The sequence below is a fragment of the Argiope bruennichi genome, chromosome 3 (assembly GCF_947563725.1).
Source record: "Argiope bruennichi chromosome 3, qqArgBrue1.1, whole genome shotgun sequence".
In the NCBI taxonomy this organism is placed as follows: Eukaryota; Metazoa; Arthropoda; class Arachnida; order Araneae; family Araneidae; genus Argiope; species Argiope bruennichi.
The window spans coordinates 127,390,832-127,414,178 of NC_079153.1; the positions used below are offsets into that span (position 1 = coordinate 127,390,832).

A 23,347-nucleotide genomic window follows, 5' to 3' on the forward strand; every position below is an offset into this window, starting at 1 on the left:
AACATAATTTTCAACAGAAAAATACTCCCTTTTCAAAATAAAAGTTTTATTTGTTAATTTCATTTCTTTCAACATAAAAACACTAACATGAATCTGAAGAAGGTGAGAAAATACTTAAGAAAAATAAAACAGAGATTGAACATTTTTAAGAATAGTATTTTATATTATTTTATTGAACCGTGATAAGAAAAAATTTCTGTTGAAGTTTCACATTTTTATTTTACAAATATCTATTCATTTTCAATGGACAGTACATATTGCCATTTCATTAAAAAAAAATGCTGAAAAAGCTACAATTCTAAGAGTACTTAATATATTTTATATAATAACTCAACAACCAAGCATTTACAATTATTCATTTTTTTTTTGTCTCAGAATAACAGTGAATAATAAAACATTATCTTTATAACTCAAATATATTTATATAATGATTATGAAACATATCAAAAGTATGAAATATCAATAACAAAAAAAGTATAAATAAAAAAAATTCAGAAATGCATAAATTAAAATATTGTTCATCATGATTTGAATTAATATCACACACACATAAGAAATTTATTATTCAGAAACACTTTTCAAGTTATATTAAGAATATAAAAGCCTTCAGTTCACTTTTTTAAACACACATACAAATTAAACACAATCTACACACTTAAAATTTGTATTCACTAGAGTAAATGATTCAATAATTTAAAAAAAAAATCAATTTAAAATTAACGAACATATATAACAAGTTTTAAATTGTAACTCTTCATTACTTGAAATGTAAAACTTGTAACAACATTAATAAAATACCACATACCTCAAATCCTTTCTTCCCTCTCCACCAAGAAGACTCCGCAGGAGGAGGCATATCAATCACAGATATCATGTCACCCACCTACAAAAAACAAAATTTTAAAAGGATTAGATTTATTAAATTTATAAATAATCCAGTTACTTTATAGACCAAAGCTAGAAGTAAATTAATTACCTGTTATTGCTAAGAAACAGTCTAGAATTTATTATTGTAAATATTACAAACATTAGTTGTTAGTCATCTTTACTGACTATCGATACTATGTATTTTGACAGACATTGAATGTTCTTCAAATATAAAAATACTAAAGGCATCTTAATAACAATTTTGATTCTTTTTATATTCTCTAGGTAAATTAAATTGTTAAAAAGTATACAATACAAATGCATTAAATATATCCAGCAGAATCTATAAAATGTTTGAAATACACAAGTAAGACAAAACCTTAAAAATAATTATTTTCATGTTATTGCATATCTTAGTAGAAAATAGAAAGTGAATTTGCAAGATATTTGGTGTCGTTTTTTTCATATACTGCTAATTATATACAGACATAATTACCTAGTATATTTTAAAACTATTAAAATATTAACATTCTTCAACCAGTCAAATGAATATATTTGCGATAAATTGGTGTAAATAGACCTGCATAATAAAATACTTCTATCCCAAAAACAATTTGATAATTCTAATAATTCCTTGCCAAATTTAAGAGATGTACCACAGGAGAAAGTAAAGATATAAAAAACATTTTACTTCAAATGGAATACAGAACTACTGACTTAGCCAAATAAAATCACTCTTTGGGGTTAGATGGTTAAAAACTTTCCTACTGTTATGCATGGCGGGATATATTTTAACCTATCACATAAAGTTGAAGTTACTCATAGTCATACATTTTAAATATTTTATTAAAAAATTTTCATTTAATTGGCAATTCTATGCATCAATAGTAAAAGCATAAATAAATGAAAACACTTTATTCAAATCTGCTGATGTGATTAAGAGCATGTAACAATTGACTGTATTCACTGCATTAGACACAATGCATGTGTAATGCAGTGCATTTTTGAAGTTCATAACATTATGTGATGTTTTATTATGTGCAAATAAATTATTTTTTAATAAAAAAAAATGTCATTCGATTTTTATATTAATTTTAAAGCTATGAAGCAGCAAAATTATGAATGTCCCAATCTGTAAAAAGACTTTCTAAAATGTCATATTTTTCTTCTCATTTCGAATAATACTTTAAATTAAATAATCAAAATAAATGTTTTTTTTTCTTTTTTTCTATTTTTAATAAAAATTTTGCACACCTAGAGTTTTTGTTTTCTGCCACAATCATGTCTAATCTTGTGTCTCAAAGAGATAAACATAAATTTCGGATGGATTTCACAAGCATTTAATTATTATAAAATGGAATTTAGAAGCTCTTGTAGATAAATTTTAACAATAAAAATATTTTCTTTCTTTCCTTAAGTACAGAACAAACTAAGATAATGGTACCAATTTTCAAAGAGATATTATTCAATACACATGAATGCGCATTTGTAATAAAAGCTGCTCTAATATGGTTATTTTTCTTAATTATACAACTAAGGAAAAGTGTCAAAAAATTTTAATTACATAATTCCATTATTTTTTAATTTCTTTAATCAATTATTCACATTAAAATTTTTATCAAAATCTGCCAATGACCATTGTGATGAGAACGCAAACTTTAATGCTTCACAACTCAATATGGAAAAAGTTTTAGAACATATTTTATTTTATATTATATACTTGAAAATGATCTGTAATCCTCCAGGATATATTTTTCTTCCTTGGTACCATGTACTAGATTAATATAACAACATTTTTTAGTAAACAAACAATTGTACTGAACAACGTTACTTGTGAAGGTAAAATAGTCTTAAATTTAGATGTCAAGGAAATTTATCTCATCGCAAATTTTTCAAAACTATTCAACAGTAATAAAGCTTTCAGCAATAACAAAATAATTTAAACCTAAGTGTTTATGAAATGGACATGTAGACAAGGAGATTTATTTTACCAGATTTAAATTTAAAATCATAAAACAAGAAAAAAAATATTTGAAAATAGTATCGGTTCCAAAATATTATGAAACTCAAATTTTAAATACTTACTGAATTACATTTAAAATTTAGAATAAAATGAAGAAATAAACCTTTCTATATCAATATACAATGTAAACTGTTAGAACTACATAGTAATCAAATTAAAATTTCCATCATGAAGTTTAAAAATTATTCAAAAAGAAACTAAAGTTATACTCCAGACAAATATTTCTATTAATATTATATTAATGAAAACATCAGTAATTCCTTGTATGTTAATATAGAAACTAAACATATTGTACTGTGGGAATATAATATGCTTAAATTTGCTTTTTTATTTACAGAATATTCCTTCATTAAGGTTTCTAAAAGCAAACAATTTATTGAAACTACTTTTGAAGTATCAAAATTTTGAATTTGTGATACACTTGTATGTAGATTAAAGTAATCCGATATCATATATAAAAATATTAAGAAAGCCTAATGAATTTGGCTACTAAATGATGAGAATTTTAAGCATGCACTACTCTCTTAAGATATTTCCTATTAAATTAAACTTATTTTTAAATAGAAATTAATACCAAAGAATAATTATTAATTAACAGGATAATGCGAGTTTATTTAGTATTCAATTGCAAGCATGATTTTTAGTCCAAAGTACATGGATCAAGACTTTAAATTCTAAATAATATATGTATTAAATGATTGGATACAATGAGTAAAAAGTACTTAAAATATATCTCTAAAAAAGCTTAAGAAATGAAACCCTTTTTTAATATATCTGAAAAAACTGCTTTTAGCAACTAAGGTTAGGAATAATATAACTTGTTCAAGCAGGCAAGAATACATTTTAATGACATATTTAACTTAAAGAAAATGTAGGAAGTTGCACAACATAATTTATAATAAAAATTAACCATATAATACTACTAATTAATAAATGAACTAATAAATGTTATGAGAATTATTTAAATGCTAATAAAAATCTACATTTTTTTTTTACCTTTTGTATGTTTTGAAATTGTAATATACACACACATTATGTTAAGTGCATTTGCTAAAACAAACATCATAATTATTCATTAAATTAAAAATCTTCATAAAGAATTATAAAATACCGAAGACAAAAAAATTTATAAAAAACTACTAAGTTTAATATAAACAGTAGCATGACTAACGATTTTTTTAAAAATCAAAGTGATTTTCATGCTTAAATGATGTTTCAACATATTTTTTAACACGATGTTAAATTGTATCTATCAGTATTTTGAATGGAACGTCACATTCGTCAAATGAACAAAAATTCATTGACATCATTCGGTTTTCGATGTTTAGTTTATTAAAAAACAACGAATAAATTAATGAATTTTATATTCAAGACTGTGCAATCTATATTTAAAAAAAACATTCAATTCAAAAGAGATTGCTATTTTTAAGATGCAATCCGAACTATCACACAATATAAAAACAAGAAAAATTGATATACGTACAACTTCTAAGTCAAAACATACAATGTCGGATACTTTGGCGTATAATTTCATGGTTAAAAGTAAAAAGAAATGTGAGTATTTAGAAATAAATTTAAAATATACTAACTTAATATTTAGACATAACATGGAGATTGCAAAACCCGGCTGAACGATAAAGCGGCAGCTTTTGGTCAATAACTTCCCGAGCTCCATATCACATACGAGCCATTGTAGCACTTAGTGAAGCACATTCACCGGACAATAAGGGGTCTGTTAAATGCTCTAAAAATCCACTTGGCCTGATTTAAAACGCCGCAAAACGTGGCACGGTGCTAATGTAAAAGAAGTGGAAAAAACCCAGCCCAGCCGTCGATGCTTGGAAACAATCTTTGCATCAAATTCCATAAATCGAACACCGATTAATAATGCGATAAGCCGAAAACTGAAGAGATTCGATCGGAACGTAATGTGCGAACATGATTTCCTATTTTTCAAAAAACACTACGAAATATCAAGATGCTGCTACAAATCAACACGCGCGACAGGACGTAAAAAATACACACACTGAGGTTGCTACATGGAGAGGCGATGGGTTTCATTTCATGGTCAGATAGTGAACTGCCGCCAAGCTCGCCAAGAGAGTGACGGAACCAGAGGTAAACAAAACTTACTCTGTAGTAGTGAATATTTATTACGCGCAGGGAGCGTAACTACGGAAAACCTCACGGCGAATTAAGGCATGATTCACTTGAAGAAGAGGGAGCCAGCGCTTTACGACTTCCACAGGAATTTTAAGGGGCAGAGAAGACGTTTGCCATTATTTTAGATAAGTTTCTTATCCTGCGAGATAAATAAACCGGAATACAAAAATGGTAACAGCTTCGGAAAAGCATTTTAAAAGGAATAAATAAACATCATTATTCAAACAAATAAAACAGGAAATAAGGATTCTTTCGTGAACAACAGGTTCACGTTATTTCATTGTGAATTATTCCATGAAGCTATTTTTGTTCCTACTGACAGTATTCGCAATTTTTTTTAACAGTGGAGGAATATTAGCAATGAAAACGCAACGAATAAAAAAAGCACTGTATATTTAGAAAACTAGACGTCATGAAAAGACTGAAGATATCAGTTTTAGTTACCACCCCCTATATAACTAAAAATTTACAACAGATAATGAACTGTAAGTATGTAGTCATGTTCATTTTACAAAGATCTTTTTTAATCTCTACCGGTTAATGGCTAATTGGATGCGCAAGTTTTTGAATTATAGAATCTTTATATGGAACAAAAAAAAAAGTGATTATTAACTAATGAACAAGTCACGTGAGTCATCTAGAAGGTTTTTTTTTTTAATTTATTAAATTGATAGAAATAAATTCTCTAAACAAAATAAGTAATCGAATCGGGAAAATAGTTCTTATTCTTTTAGCATCTCGAACCATCAATCGATATCAGTTTAAATCGCTCCTTCACTTTTATTAGATTCTGAATTCACCCTCAATATGTTTAGAAAATTAAAAGAAAAAAAAAGTAAAATAATAATAATAATAATAATAAATATTAATTATTATTTGCTTTAAGCTACGTTTCTTGTTATTCTGTGTACTCTAGAACTCGAAGCTCATAAGCATCGAGATTGGAACCTGGTTTTTAATATGAAACAAAAATATAATTCGTCTGCTATTCTGAATAAGTTCGATTATGTATTTCATTGCAAATTTTTTTTAATCCGTTCCCCCAGCAATGTGTTGTATTAAATCTACTTAAAATATATTGGAAAATATGGCTATAATACATTACAATAGGAACTATTCTGAAAATTCGTACTTCACTATCCCTTATAGTGAGTGTATGAGTGTGAATGGAATATAGTCATTTAGAATTCAACTACACATTAATTATCTTGTTTACGATTCTCGCACCAGAAACCTATTCTTGGATTATGCACGTTCAGAAGCTTTCCAGACGCGTGTTATCGAAATAGATTTTGAAAAGTAACAGTGTTATTGCGACATTTAAATATAAGTTCTGTATACCATAAGATTTCGAAGATAAACTAAGAAAACGTTCAAATTTTTTTTTTTTGGGGGGGGGGGGGGAGGGGGCATTATTCCGAGTAAAATCAAGGGAACACTTTACGAACAAAAGTATTTCATTACTGAAAAATTGTAGTTTTTTTAAAATAGTTAATTTCTGAAATCTGTTTATATTAAGGTATTGTTCGTTTCAAGATCCTGAGACTGGCAACTTAGGATGATTTAACTCCACATAGGGGGTGATGGGTACTTAAGATGTACACGGTTCAGAATTTTTTTGTTAGGCCTAGATGTTGGCTTCCGTTCCATTAGACGCACTTTTTTTTTTTTTTTTTTTTTCATTTTACCTTTTGGTGAAATAAATACATCCTGGCACATGCGCAAAAACTCGTGTCTGAGAATTGAGATTGACTGAAAATTCAACACAAACTTTATACAACCTTCTACCTTTTCTTTCTGAAAGTAAAACATTGCTTTCATCTTTATAGCCTTATAATAATTTTATGTGCACCCTAAAGCACTATATACAATAACGGAATAATGGAACACGAAGAATCTCAGAAAAAACATGTCTTACAGAATATTGCAACACGACTTTAACGTGTTACTACACTACGCAGCAAGATAACATAATAATAATAATAACCATATAAACATATTCTACTTACAACTCCAAGTCTAAAATACACAGATTTTACAAAAAAGAGAACACATTTCCGAAGTAGAAACAGAAACATTAAGTCACAGGAATTCTGATTTCATTTGTGGATCCGATTTCACTGGATCAGTGTAGATAAATTAAGGAGGAGAGGGGATCTCGCGATCTTAAACCGCAGTCGGACAATGAGGGCGTCACGTTAACGAATATCCCCTTCTCTGAATTTTCATACAGCAGTGCATCAAGTCAAGGATGAAGCACATTAACAAGATGTAAAGATATAGGAAGAAGAAGGGCGCGCTGAAAATTCTGCACGTATATGGAATCTTTTCCCACTAACCGATGGTGTCTGAATTTTATATAATCAGCGATATGATGATTATAATACAAAACTTAATTTTCATCTCGGTGTTTGATCTATTGTGCCCACATAACACCAAAGAAAACAGCTGACAGTCCATTTATACATGTCTGCAATACAAAATTAAAGATGTGTCGTAGTAAAGATTACATACAAAATTTTCTCTATCTACCGTATTAACTTTTTTCTTTACATTTATTTATCACACTCACAAATGAATCCAAAAGACGGAAGGACCGCCAATCAATACGCTGGCGAATTCCAACCAAAGTTTTATATATATCTACAATTTTTGTAATAATAACGTGTGTCAAATTTAACTTATCTAGCTCATTGCTTTTTTGAATTATTACGTTCATATGCAAATGACGGACTTCCCGTATAAGGATTTTGTACAAAAATTTCCCAGAAATGGATGCAAAGCTCCAATGCAAAATTTCTTTGATTTAGTTCTTCCCAATTTTGAGCTATCGACATCATTCCAATAGCTCTAAAAGCGAGATTGTTTGAGCAAAAGGTATCAAACTTAACACATGTATGTATACTTTGGAGGGTGGGGATGTGCACTTTAGAATGCCTTTTTTGAAATTTTAATTAGAACTTTAATTAAAAATTTACCAAAATTTTGGCATTTTTGTGCGAAAACTTCCGAAAATATTACGGTACAAAAATAATTTCTTGCATCAACTTGAAATTAAAATTAATATTATATATATCTTCTGAATGATAATTTCTTGCCGCATACATTTTTTTCTATATTTCATTAATTTCCTAAAAAATATATTTCAAGTATTTTTCTAACAAAATCGTAAGAATTTTGAATGAATATTAAACATATCACAAACAATTATACAAAAAACATAAGAATTCTGGAAGATCACCACAGTTATTGATAAAAGTCATTATTAAAGTTACAGATGTTTGTTCATTTTTGTTTTATAAAACAAATTACTATTTTGTCCATAATATAAATCATAATTGGCAAATCATATTTCAGAAAAACAAGTGACATGTAAGCGAATTTTTGGCGTTTCCCCGCGATAACTCCCGAAAATATTACTGCATGAAAATTTTCGCACCGTTTCAAAATTTAAACATTTTATCTTTCCAGTGACACCTATTTAACAGTCGTGCAAATTTTTCTGAATTATGGCACTTTTAAAAAAAAACATTTTTATATAATTTCAATTTGATTCAAATGATATTCAAACCGTTTTTATTGTTTCATCACATATTCAACTGCGTTATTTTCTTCCACTGCTGGTAGAAAAAGGGTTCTATTTAATATCTGTGTCATTCACATGAGAAATAAGATGAAGTTACTAAACCGTGAAGGTTAGAAGACAGGGTATCTTGAAAGTTACGTTTTTAACAGCACTACGATATCACGTGATATTACTCTATTAGGATCACTCATGCGCACATTGAATGCAGCTTTGGTGTATATTTTCTGGGGGTGGGGGATCTTGAACATCAGGTTATGTATAAGAAATTTAACTGGGAATTAATATCCTTGGCGAACCAGCTGGTCGCCAGTTAATAATAAAGATGAATTTTATAATAACCAGGTTTAAGCTTCAATAATAATAAAAAAAAAAAAAAAAATAGGAAAAATAATCATAAACTTAGCCCAAAGGGTCATTGATTGATAAGCAGAACAACTGATGATAGAACACCGTAGAAAACACTACAAACACTAGCTGCATTCAAAAGCTACATCAGTAGAAGTATTACAAACGAAGATAAGGTTTTAAACCCGTCTCTAAAATTAAAACAAATGGATATTAATAACCCATTTTCCCCCCTCGTAGTAATAATATCGAAACCATGGATTCTCCATCTTCTAATCACGCATTCAGAACAAGTTTTCCAGCTAATAAGAGGCAATTCGTACAGCTGAGAGCGAACCATAACCGGCGCAGAAAAACGTGCAAGGTCAAGCATCTTAGTCAAGTTATCTTTTGCATGTTCGTCGTCACTAACCGATTACAGACACTGAAACTTAAGACGGGACGAGCTCACCGGAAGTTGACGACAGAAACGCGGGAAACCTCGAAATCTCGTAGAACACAGGGCAAGAAAGGAAAAAAAGAAGAAAAAAAATATGTACAGTGCTAAGTAGAAAGAAAATTGTCTGAATTACTTCATTCAATGACATGATCACCGACATCTCACACACTTGGAATCGGAATAACAATCCCTTTTATTCATGGCAAAATCCTACTAGAGACCAGCCGCGTTGCTAATGTTCCGCAAAAGGAAATGGTTCAATGACAGAAACCTCAATGGCAAATTTAGCGAAATTGGTTATTTTATATTAAACGTAGCATAAAGAAGTGATAAAAGCGATGCCATCATGCTTTCTTTTTTTTAATGTTATGGAAAATATACACATTTTTAAATATCTGATATACGGAATGATTTTTGGAATGATACCGGGTTGTTAGCTATGGGCAGAATATTTTTTTATTAAATATTTTATAGATCCGTTAAATTAAAGACCAGTTTCGAAGTTATACTAAAGAGATTTTGCAACGGCGCGAATTTGAAAAACTTTCAAAATATAAAGTTCTAACACTTATCCTAATCATCACACATCAATAAAAGTATTTGACCCTAACAGAGGCTTTTGCATACGTTTGATCATATATGTGGCAAATTTTCTGAAAAGTTTTAATTCTCCAATCAGAAACTGAAATTTACTAACATATTATGGATTAATATTGGGAAAAGGAAATAATCGAAAAGAAAAATCTAAGTCGAAGTAGTGAATTTTAGTAATCCAAGTATCAAAAGATATCCCCCATGCATTTCGAAACAAGAATTAGTTGGATTTTTTTTTTTTTTTAATCAGATGGAACGACTGGAATTGCAGAAGCTGGTTTTCACTGACCAATTAATAATTTACTTGATTGATCACTTATATAAATCTTTGTTTTCAAAATTCTAATAGAAATATAAAAAGGAAAGTATCCCAAGTAATACGATGACACAACTAGTCGGTAAGATGATGACACGATTTTGAATTGCATTTTTTCCTCTTCCTATACCTTTTTTCGATGTCAAACATATTTTACTTTTCAAAGCAGAAAAATCGTTATACCAACAAATCCTATCATCAATGATCAATGGAATTCCTTGGATTGATCTTAACGATATTTGAGTAAAACCAATTGTCTCTCAGGATACATTGTAACGGAATCAATACTACGAAATTCTAAATGATTATACAGTTTCTAGTTCGTTAAAAAATTGAAATATCTCTAACAGACACCAATTTTTACATCATCTTATATCAAATGATATTAATAATTCATTAAAACAATGCAATAAATATCTAGAATCATTTCTAACTGCGGCACATTTTGCAAGAAAATTTTTCAGTTTGCCAAGAAAGAAGTTTTAAATTTGATCCACAAACCAATATTTATTTTCTACTAATTTTATCTTTCAGTTAATTTTTGGAATAAAATTTCAGTTAAAAGAAACAAAAATTGATTGAGAAAATTGCACAATAAATTGAAAGACAGCTCAGACAAATCTAATTTAATCTTTGTGAGATTGAGGTTTATAGTGTACGTGTCATTATTTCTATAATACTTAAATTAACTTTATAAAATAGTCAAATAAATAAAGTAATAAACGAATACCGCCAAAAAGATCGGAAAAGGTTTAAGGAAAAATATAAAAAACAATTCTATATTCTTACCAGAAATGGTTAAAACTGAAGAAAGCATAAAATGGTTAAGAGTTTAAAAAATTGTTTATAGTTGAGAATAAACCATAATTTCTGTTTCGGCCTTAGATAGCTACGATGAGCTACAAGCGTGAAATTTCTGAATCATTTCTAAAATAACTAATTACAATAGTTAAAATTAGTCCCCATAGTAAAAGGCTCAGTCAAAAGAATTAAAATGTAATTCCATTAAAGTTCTATTTTCCCCATAAATAATCTAAATATTATTTTATATTAATAATTATGTTTTAAAAGTTGTAATCTAACAATTATATCAAATTTCATGACGTTAGAGCATTATGCGCTCGTCTAAACCAGTTCAATTAATTTTAATCTTTCCCTAAACTTGCAAATTAATAAAGTAACTATTCCAAATTATGTTGTGGAGGTGCTTGCGACCACTTTGTCACACTGCAGAACTCCGAAACAGCATGGTGTTGCCGCTGCCATAATAACTTTTAAAAATTTGGAATGGAAAATATAAGGAAGTGATTAATTAATGTGATCAATATAAGTGAAGCCAAAAGATTTAGAAACATTAGGACAATACTAAAAGAACAATTTAATTAGACAGGAATTAAAGTCTGTTTTCTTAATTGCCTTCAATTTCTTATAAAGGCATTATTTCATTCAAATGAATTTTTAACTAGATTTTGTTGCCATCCTAGAAATAAGATGTGGTTAAAATAAACAATTATTGATATAGCTTTTTCTCTACAATTTATTTAAAAAGATTTTCAGTAGTTTCGCACAGAAAAAAAAAATCATTTTAAACTACCTTGAAACAAATAATTTGGCTCAGAATAGAAAACAGCAAAGAAACCGCACGCAGGATATGTTCCTTTAAATGGTCAAATTATAACTTCTCCCGATAACGTATGTTCACAATACTTAGAGCAAGGTCGACCACATGTGTAATTATTCAACTCATTCATTCTCTCAGAAACATTCAGCTAAAAGAATAAGCGAATAAAAAAACAACAACGAAAAAACATATAAAGCAGGAAAGTAGGTTTTCGAGTCTTTTTCAAAGACAAGGGGAATGGAGAGTGAAAACGTCCTCAGTACGACCCGACTATAAATGTCTTAATTATCAGAGTTTTTGGAATTAAACATTTATATTTCACTTTTAAAGTAAAAGGGAATTCCAAGCCCAAGGCTGCCACACTCCGTTAATTTTCCATTGTTCTTACTCATGTGCGTTCTATTTTACAAGTACTATATATTGTTTTTTAAATACCATTCATCTATAATTTAAAAGGGAAAAAGAAAGAAATGAAGACATGGCGAATGATTTGCATGTGCGATAGTATTTGAAAAGAAATCGAGATAGAATATATATTAAATTTAAATAGAAGAACGTTCAATGGAAGAAAGGATACAAATTTTAATTCCAAACTGACAGAGTAGAAATTTTAAGATACTGCAAGTAAAAACTTCCGCATATACAAAAGACCTGATCATTCTTGTCTTGCACCCTCCCCCTCCTCTAAAAATAAATTCTTATTATCTTATAAAATTCTTATTATTCTTATCAAAATCTTAACGAATTGCAAATTAAAAATTGAATCCAGAAAACGATTAATATAAAAATATAGAACTAAATAGTGAATGGTTAACAAACTGAAAAACTTTTCAAACAGAATTCAATGATTTCTTTTTTAAAACTAACAATTGCTTCTAAAAAGATCCGTATTCTATACAAACAATATTGCTACAAAGAGACTATTCATAAATTATTTTTAAATCTGCACAAATCTGTGAAATTTCATGTACATTTATCCAAAATAAGCTACTTTCTATCCAACAGGCAGCAAACGATAATTACTCTTATTTCTGAAAAATCGTGGCGACATTTTGACGATGTTAATTTATATCGTTTGTTCTGGAGGCTCAAATTCAGACAAATGAAATCCGAAACAAGCTCTACACTACAAATTATAAACAAACTATATACGGAGTTTCCACAGTAATTAAGTCAACATGAAGAGGAAAAAAAATCCCAATGCACAAAATAAAAAATCCTTTATAGAAACATATCAAATGGTCGTTAACGATATTAAAAAAATACACAGAAGAGAAAGAAAAGAATACCGCAATTATAACTCGACAGATCATTGGAGAGAGAGGTGAAGGGGTATTCGAAGGATGCTATCTAAATGGAGTGATATATTACAGCCAAGGTTTAAGGAATATTCTGAAATGTCCTTCACGGAATTCGTTCCGGTTTAAATTTAATTCCAAACTTAGCAGTTATTCTTCAACTACTTTTGGATGCAGATACATTTAACGAGGGAAAATAAATGAATAGAAACTAAACTAATAAAATTATAAATATATTTATAGATACTGTATTTATTCTAGAAAAAAAAAAAAGACTGCTGTTCATTCATAATGGTGAACGAATGTTAATCAGCCTGTTGATTTTTTTTTTTCTAGTGGACCTATCTAGCATACAAATATATGCCTAATATGTCGACTTTATTTCCATACATATATGCAAAATATTCTTTGAAGGATCAGGAATGGAGTTCTTTAACAAATGCTTATTTCTTATGATTTTAAATAAAAACAAATGTTTATTCCTCATGATTTAAGGATAAAAATGGGACTATATTTTATCTTGTATCAAGATTTCTCTGTTATAAACTATGATGAGCGCAGCAAAGAGAATTGAATGCGAAAGCAGAGAGCAGGAAAGAGCTTGTGAGCAAATATTTTGAAATTAAATAGTTTCAGAATGGAAATTACCGATACGGCGTTTTGGTACTGTGTGTATGTGGGGGAGGGGGGGCAAACCTACACAATTTAGAACTTAAAATTACAGTGAAGCTGAAGTTCGAATAATTAAGAAATTATTTTTAGAAGATAAATAATTAAAAATTAATACTATTACTTATTTATATAACCACTTACTTATAAAAAGGTAAAGTAAGTTAATAATAAAATAACTAAAGCGAAATTAATTAAGAAAGTATTCAAATTAAAAAAATTAGTAATTTTATAATTCCTTTATATCAAATTTCAGGTAGAGAGAACGTAAGGCTGCAATTAAATTTTATCAGGAGAAATTTGCAGAATTTGGAAGAAGAACTTCATACTAAATGATACAGCGAAAAATTATACAAAATTATATTCAATAAATAAAGCAGGAATAATTGCAATTGTGTTTTTAAAAAAAACTAAATTTAATAATTAGCCTTTGCTTTTTGTATCATGAAAAAAAGAATTTTTAAGAAACACTTAAAAAAGAAAAAGACATTGCATATATATAATTCATTTTAATTTGTTTAATATTTTGCAATTTAGGGGGCAAAATATATTTAAAAATTTCTATCCATATTATTGGTAATATTAATAGCGCGAAGTATATTATAGATTAACAAATAATCTTAGTAATATTAATAATCAAATATAATATCTAAAGAATATTTGACAACTCTTGGTTGCAAAATAGTAAGAACCCATTTCAATCCAAATGTTCCTCCTGCTGTTTTCTTGAATATACATTTTTAAAATATTCATTAATTAGTAAATAATTTTCCTTCATTAGAGTGCTACAAAAGATATCTCCAGTAAAACACACCGAAACAGTATCAGCCATTCTGGAGTTCATTAAAAGAAGTTGGCAGACTTCCTGTTACAACAGAATCACTACCAACTGACAAAACAGAGCACGAAACCGTTTTTCTTCCCTTTTTTATCTACCTTCGTCTGTTATTTTTGTTGAGTCCAATGAGAAATTTTCTGCCAAAATCTGATATCAAGACCACACGACCATTCATAAATCAAATGTTTAAACAACACTTCCTGTACAGGAGGCAAGTTGCTAAGGTAAGGTCATTGGCTTGTGTGTGTTACTATCCCTGATCATGATTCATTCAAAATATTGTAGTAACTTCCTTTTCATTCAAAGAAAAATACTCGCAATCTCACACTACGAGGAGGACGTCTGCTTTTAACTCTCTATCATGGTGAAAAATCATCTAATGGGGTTGAAATGACTGTAGGATAATGTTAATATCTTACCTCACCAAGGCGTTACCTTTATAATCAGCTTAAAACGTCCGCCCAAGTTAAGAATACTTAAGGGCTTACGATCTCGTGAAGCTATAATATTAAAAGTCTGCTGTACACAGAAATAAAAATGAACTGAAATATAAACATTGACATGACTTAACCCTTTAATCACTTTAAACATAAATACAGTTGTTCGGATTGCTATGGATTTCTTTCTTCACCTTCAAATGGCTTAGGGGCAAAAAATATTATGAATTTTATTTTATTCATATTCTACAAGAGGATTTCAAACTTCAAAGATTGATTAAATTGGGGGGAAAGCATTTTTTTTTTTTTTTTTTTTTTTTTTTTTTTTGTAAAATTAATTCTTTCTTTTGAAAATGAACGATGATTTAAAAATATTTGTTAACGAATGATCGATTGCTTTTATTAAATTGATTTGATTTTTAAATATGTTCGGGAAGCAGTTATAATCACAGGGTTGACTTAAAGCTTCTAAAACCTTAAGAAGAAACTTATGAAAATTCCATCAGCTGTTAAAGGGGGACAAAAAAGGGGTATTCCCCCTCCTCCCAAATTGTTATAACTATTTCTACAAATAAAAAAAAACTTTCTTATTCATATGATAACATCAATAAACCAGTAGGACTTGTCTCCCCAAAACTTTCTCGTATAATCTCCAATTAAGGTCTTACATCCCCCCCCCACATACACACATGCTCCCTTTCCATCAATAAAATTATGGATCCTAGGTAAGGCCGCAAATAAAAAAATAAAAAAAAAGCAAAGGCCGCAAAAGTATTAATCGCAACAGTCACTGTACTAATATATATTCCCTGAAATGCTTCTGGTAGTGAAAAAGGTAGAGATAAGAATTACCCATGGCTGGATTATTAAATAAGCAACTGATTAAGGGTTCCAAAGTGTCGTTACATATTATTATTATATATATAGCATTATTATTATGATAATTTCATTTTGCTCTTCCATTTTTCTTTTTCAATAAGAGTCGCATACTCGAATTTAATGAAATTAAAATTAAGTATCGTTTTAACTTCAGAGTACTAATCTTGGGATATTTATCAAGCTTTCAAATTCACTTCAGATAGATTAAGATATACAGAGGCACCAAGGCGATGCAATTTTCGAGATCCATTTACAATCAGGGATTCCGAAGCTGAGCACATCCCAAGGATTAGAGCTTTGGACATGGCAGTTGATGTTCGCTTCCATGGCGGGTAAAATAATGGCGTGGGACTGGTTACCTCCACTCCGATAACAGTCTCGGCAGATTGCTGTCGTAACGATGGTGATTTACCATGATGCTACGGCAGGTCGGGAAGAATTCTTTTGCAGTTACAATGAGACGTACGACTCATTAAAGGTGAGCAAGAAACAAAACAACAATAACAGGATTCATTTTACTTTCAACTCATTTGCAATTATTATTGAAGCAGTGGTTAATATTCAAATATGAACCGACTGAAATTGGATCCCATCATGGGATAGCTGTCTAAGAAACCACATAAAATTCTAAATATGTTAGTTAATACGACATTTAAAATGTTGATAGAAATCCCAGTGAGAAATAAACCGACAAGAAATAGTAAAAATAAAGGATGAATTAATTGACAGGGAATAAGAGAAAGATACAGATGCATGCTGATAAAATACAATTAAGGTTTAAAAACGAGCACGAGTGTGGCAAAAGGTCACGGTCACTCATTCTGAATCTTGCGTTCACAAAATGGATAACTATTTAATTATCCGTGACATAAAAATATCACGTCTCATTTACTCGAAACCTTCAAGCGAAATCGAGCATGTGCCACACTGTGGAATATTTATCAGTTGGCTAATGGAGTGAGGGCTCATCAAGAACACGGTAGCGATGAAAATCAGCGTTGACACTGACGACAAACTGACAGGAAGATGTGCGCACTTCCGAAAAGCAGCTGGATGTAGAGAAATACTAAATCGCTTTTATTTTATAAATTCAATAAAAATTCAACATTTGTTATCATATGAACCCAGTGAAAGACATGTTTTATAGAAATTAACTAAGATTACACGTATTTGATAATACATTTTGGAAATAATTTCCAATATTTGGAAAGAAGGTCTAAGAATTCTTATAGAAAATTGATGCTTAACAAAAACCAGTGGAAATGGCATCAAAAAAAAAAAAGTTCCACTCTTTCTAAAAGAAATGAAGTGTTATACCCCTTTCTCCTCAAAAAATTGTGGATTTTACGTAAGGGTGCATATCACTGGCGAACAATAATAAAGAAATATTGATATGTGGCGTAAATTCAGCATTTTCATTGATTTTTTTTTTTTTGAGGGATGGGATACGATCCTGGCGTGCGGTTAATGCACAAGTACCTGAAAATTGAATATATTTTCTTTTTAAGCTTTTTTTCTGACGGACAGAAACCAAAATTTGAGGCAGAACTAAAGTCATAATCACTATTTAGTTGATTGAGTTTTATTGACATAAAAGCTATATTCGACAACACAACGCCATGTATACGGTATATAAACAGATTCATTCACAATCACAACATTATACACCAAATTTCATTTATTTAAGTCGCCGCGTTTTAGAATTATTGCGTTTACATGCATGCGATTGTACAGAAAAATAGACGGTCTGTCCTCTCGATGGTTGTGATTCCAAACGTAACACCAATCTGCATTTTAAATGATTAATTTATAAACTAAATTTTATCTATCTAGCGTTTTACATTTTCTAGTTACCTCGTACTCCGACCTACTTCCTTTGAAAGATTTCGTTTAAGATTTGATCGAAACCTACAGATTTGGTGACGTATATATACCAAATTTCATCTGTCCAGATCAAAAAGTTTTTGAATTATCATGTTCACAGAGAGACATGTTGCCAAAAATGTGTTTTTCGAGCTCGGAAAAAGCGTAAAGATTTGTCGAATTTTTTGACAACTACAATAACTTCTCTTTGAACGTTTCGTATGCGAGAAAGTAAGAACATGGCATTTGAGATAATCAAACAACCCACTCATTCGTCCAAATTTTTATTGTTATTGTTACTTTATGCATCAGATAATCAGCAGGAGTGCTCTCTGATCAACTTTCTCTTACGCATGAACAATAGAACCAATGACGTTGCGAGGGCAGCAGTACCCACGGCATAGCATCCCTTCGCTCCCTCACCGTCACTATCAGTGTCTTAATAAGTGCAAATGGCACCCAATATATGATTTTAAAATTTTGCCCAGTCATTATAACGTATTTAAAAAAAAAATAATAATATTAACACACTAACATTTCGGCTCCATGGTATCCAAGTATTCTATAACCCACCCACCCTTTAGCCCCCGTTCGCTATCGTTACACCTTCTTTTTGGTTCTCCTAGATATGACACAAGCTTGACACGAAACAGTTGAGTGTAATAAAATAATAAATTTTTCAAAATAAACAACGATAAATTTATTATTTTTCAAAATAAACGATTTTTTTTTTTCTTTTTTTTTTGGGGGGGGGGGCGTAATAAATAAAATAAACTAGATTAAGTGAAAAACAAAATGAATACATTTATACTAAAAGTGCTCGAGATAGTAAAAATATTGTAGAATAATAGTACGTAAAAGTAAAGTATCTCAAGAATGATAAAATTCGATACCGAAAACAATGAAATCCACGTTTCCGCTAAAATGTGTTTTGTCTACAATACTTATAAAAATGTGCACCCCATGAAAATTTCGTGGGAGGTTGGGGAGTACTCTATCCCGGAAGTCTACGTTTAGTCCACAAAAGTCCACGTTTAGTATAAGCGAATTCGGTTTCATAATAATGAAAACAATCGAATATGAACTTTGAGTGTATATCTTTCCATCGACTGAGTACAAATTTTATTACAGAACCAAATTTTAATAAGATTGATCATAAAAATTTTATTTTTCGGTCACTGTGTTCTATTGCGATCGTACTGATGTGGATACACATACTACTCCACTGTTAAAGGTACAGATTTTATTCAAAAATTAATATATACTTACATTCCTAATGATCAAACTACATATCTAATTTCATTTATTTAAACGCTTTTCGTTTTACAGTTTTGATTCGATTATTCGAGCATTTCTTTCTCACACAAAATAAAAATGATTAAACTGCACTCTTTCATTACGTATTAATTATTTTCTTGATGATTTCATAGATGTTCTTTGCTGATTCGAGCTAGAAACACAGATTCGTGGCAAAAGTTTTATTTCTTTATTTTAAAAAGAAAAAATATGGGAATTCAGAATCATATAAATAATTTTTTTTACACCACTGTTTGAAACAACTTTCTAGTTTCATTTGTTCTCTGTTTCTTTTTCTTTTTATAATGTCTTCATTTTCAGTTATTTATTCCGATTTTTATCATCTGCAGTTCACCAAGTGACACTATTATCAAATAAACAGGTAAAATCGCTATGTTATTTATTTAATCATTTTTACTTCGCTTTTATAGCTTTATTTTATGCTATTTGGTTTCGATTTTGTTGACATTTGTCTTGTTATTAACAATACCGTACGGATTTTGTAGCATTAAACAATACTACATTGCAATTATTCTCAGGGCAATTTAAGAGGGATAATGGTATATCTTGTAGCCTTTTTTTCGCATGAAATTTTTCACGATCCTATTTTCGTTCGCGTTTTGGAAAATAAAATAATTTCAATAAAATTGATTAATAAAAACAATATCGAAAATTCTAAATGACAATAATTACTCGTAAAAATTCTTACTAATTAAAATTTGTATTTTGATTATTAAAAAGATAAATTTTTATTAAAGTAATATTGGAATATTAAATATTCCAATATAATAAAATTCAAGCCTCTAATCAAAGTGTGATATTTTAGGCTTAATTTGCCTTTCTATATATTATAAAAATTACTTTATATTTAAAAAATTACTGGATTTTTGCAACAATAAACATGGATACATTCACAAATGCAATAAGCAGCATGCAAAATATTACTGTTATATACAAAGAAAAATATTTTGAAAATTTATTTAAATTAGAAAAAAATACGAGGAAATCAAATCAATATTGCTGAAAAGTTATTTTTTTTTCTTTTAATTTTTAAGTGGCATAAAAAAGTAAATTTTGTGTAGTATTATTCTTTAAAGCCATTGTGGGAAAAAATTTATATTTCGATTAATTTTTGATTTGAAAAAAATCTAAATAAAATTTGTAAACTCAAGATACAATGACTTCCTCTGTAGATAATTTATAGCATCCTATCTATAAACAATATTGCATTAAGATTTATATCAGAAATTTCGCAATTCCAATAGTAATGTTAGATCACTTCGGCTGAAATCTCACATTTTATTGTACCCGCAAGTGTTCTCATAAAAAAATATCCGATATACCACCATTTTTATCAAAATCTTTTCTTTAAAAAATGTACTGCACTTTGAAATTAGTTTGGATTCAAAGATGACTAATACGAACTTGGTTCTGCAAGTCCTCCCAGATTATGGTGTACAAATAAGGCTTTTCAGCGAACTCTCGATAAATATATATTTTTCTTACATAATACAAGTCGTTTTATGTGATCCACTCACATTTTGTTCACGTTTGTTTATCCTAACACTCTATAAAAGTTTACATTCGCCGCATTTTCCAAGCATCCTTTCAAATACAAAAACAGAAAGTGAAACAATGATATCACTGATATTCAACAAAAAACATTTCTTTATTTCGTACTTCTTCCCTCAACGTACCACCGCTACACTTGCCAAAGTAAACCATTTCCATTTATAAGCAAACACTGGCAAAAAAAAGTTAAATCATGACAAGAAAATAGATAATTCGATAATTTTGAGGGTCACATTATATCTACTTCAAATCCAATAAAATAAAGAAGTTCGAGAGGGCATAAGTAGCCAAAAGGGGCGATAGGAGTTCATTTGTTGGCAACCATGAATCGGCTATATCAGAGAGCCCAGTTCACAACCGGGTGAGACCTACTTCCGCACAAAGGGGGGAGAGCAGGGATGCTAGGAGGGTAGAGAAGCGGTGTTCTAGCAGCACAGTTTCCTCATACAGAAACAACTTACCAGAAACAGGAGGGGGAGGGGGAACAAGAGATCGGGCAGTTCTTTTGATGAAATGATGGACTATCGTCGTGAGTCATAAATTTAACTTATTTTTTTATTTTGTGTTTTTTTATTTCTTTTTCTTAGACTGTTACGTCAGATTTTTTTCTCTTTTTTTTACGTCGCCCGCTGAAACAATTAGCTTCCGGGGAAAAAGACGAAAGAGAAAAAAAGTTCCTAGTAAAGTTTCTTATAAGAAACCGCTCATAATTTCGCATTCGGAGGAAGGGGGTCCGTTCAATCAAACTGCAGGAACATAGCAACTCCGTTCGAAATAAAAACTACTATTGTATTTCTAGGTCAATAGGAAAACGTGTCTCCCTCACACTATTCAGTTGTTCTGTAGTTTCTTTTATTTCAAAATGTACAGCAGTTCCGTAATAGTGTCAAGCTTCGATTGGGAGGGGAAAGGAAGGAAAAAATTACCCGGTGCAGTGTGTGGGCTTTCGATTGGGCCGAATCATATGAAGCTATCACAAAAACTAGCTCGCGCTCTAGGTCAATGGCTCACAACCTGAGATAACAAGTAAAATTTTTGGCAGTGCTTTTGGTTGGCTGGTCTAGACCGGATGTGCGAAATTAATATGGATTAGTTCACAATTTAAATTCTGAAGAAAGAATATTTATGGATTTAAAAGATAATCCGTTAAATCTTTTTTATACATAAATGCATATAATTTACTTTAAAAAAAATACAATTTTTAAATTAAAAAAAAATTATTTTTTCACTTTTCTTTTTTAGTTGAATCATTTTCTATTAAAATCCCTAAACTGAAATTAAAAAAGGTAACGAAGCAGCAAAATAATATTATACATATACAATTAAAAACAGTGAACGGCAAGGTTTTAGAAATGCTGCAAGGTGAAATGACTGAATATTCACGAATTTGAAAGAAGCACGCAACGTTCATTTTTGTGACCTCAATGCGACCTCTCCAGCTGGTGTATTGAACACTTTGATCCTTTCCCAAGGTTCGCACATATATAGACAAATATAAAGCATGCAATGCTAATCCATGATTCAAAGTTTAAATTTAACTACAGTAGACTCCCGATTATCCGCGCCTACCGCACAGTTTTTTTTTTTTTTTGACTGTTTTTTTTAAAAAGGTGCAGTTTTACAGTTATGCTTTTGTAATTACATAATACATTACAGTATTAAAACAGTACATATGTATTAATTTTTCTGTGTATCCTTGACGCCTCCGTAAATACAAAGCACTTTTCTGTTTTCATTAACAAAATGCATTTTAGGTTCGTTTTGAGTGATATACTAAAATATTAAGCGTTAGTTAAACATTTCCTGCTGTTTATTTTACGTTTTATTGTACATAAAACGATTTTTCAAAGTTGGAATGACTGTTTTCTCTTTTGCTATACCCGTTTTTAGCTTTTTTCGGATTATCCGCGATTTTTGTTATCCGCGGCGGCCGCGCCACCCAATTCCGCGGAAAATCGGGAGTGTACTGCATATAATTTTTATCTTATGATATATCCGTCCCTATTTACAAAGACACAAAATAATATAGCAAAACTAAAGTGATTTGAGTGGAAATCATCCCACAAAATCTCTATACATTTAATTTTACAAATACTTGGTTTTCAATCCCCCCCCCCAAAAAATTAGGTAATTGTTTATTAAATTAAATAATATCGAAAATACAAGTGTCACGACAGTTGCTGCACTGCCGCATTCAAGATTTAATGGCATGGATTTGGAAAAACGAAGAAAAACATTCACACGTTCTTCAATTATTATTATTAATAGTAATTTTTTAACAACTTGATGTAACAATCCTTTATTATTTCAGCAGTTTCAAATCGTACTGAAATACTTAATTCTTTAAAAAAAAAATAACTAGCTGTTGCTGTGTCAATTAAATAATTTCTTCTGATAACGCTTAACATTATGACTACGTCACATCAGTCCAATATATTACAGAATATCAAGAGTGAGTGGTATAATTATATGAGCACAAAACATCGATTCACTAGTAGGTTTTGAAATCAAATTTTACACTTATAAATAACTTACTCAAAC

At 29.8% G+C, this 23,347-nt stretch overlaps 1 protein-coding gene across 3 annotated transcripts in view; it reads right to left on the reverse strand.

Annotated features, from left to right (window-relative positions):
* LOC129962716 (rho GTPase-activating protein 32-like) overlaps nt 1–23,347 on the reverse strand; it is a 147,327-nt gene that overhangs the window by 15,092 nt on the left and 108,888 nt on the right. For 2 of the 3 annotated variants that reach the window (XM_056076653.1, XM_056076654.1), the window contains exon 8: nt 806–883. In XM_056076653.1, coding sequence (XP_055932628.1) covers nt 806–883 — 78 coding nt within the window. Of the gene's footprint in view, nt 1–805; nt 884–4,479; nt 4,929–23,347 lie in introns of those variants that run through there. The other variant, XM_056076655.1, reaches the window with a different exon arrangement.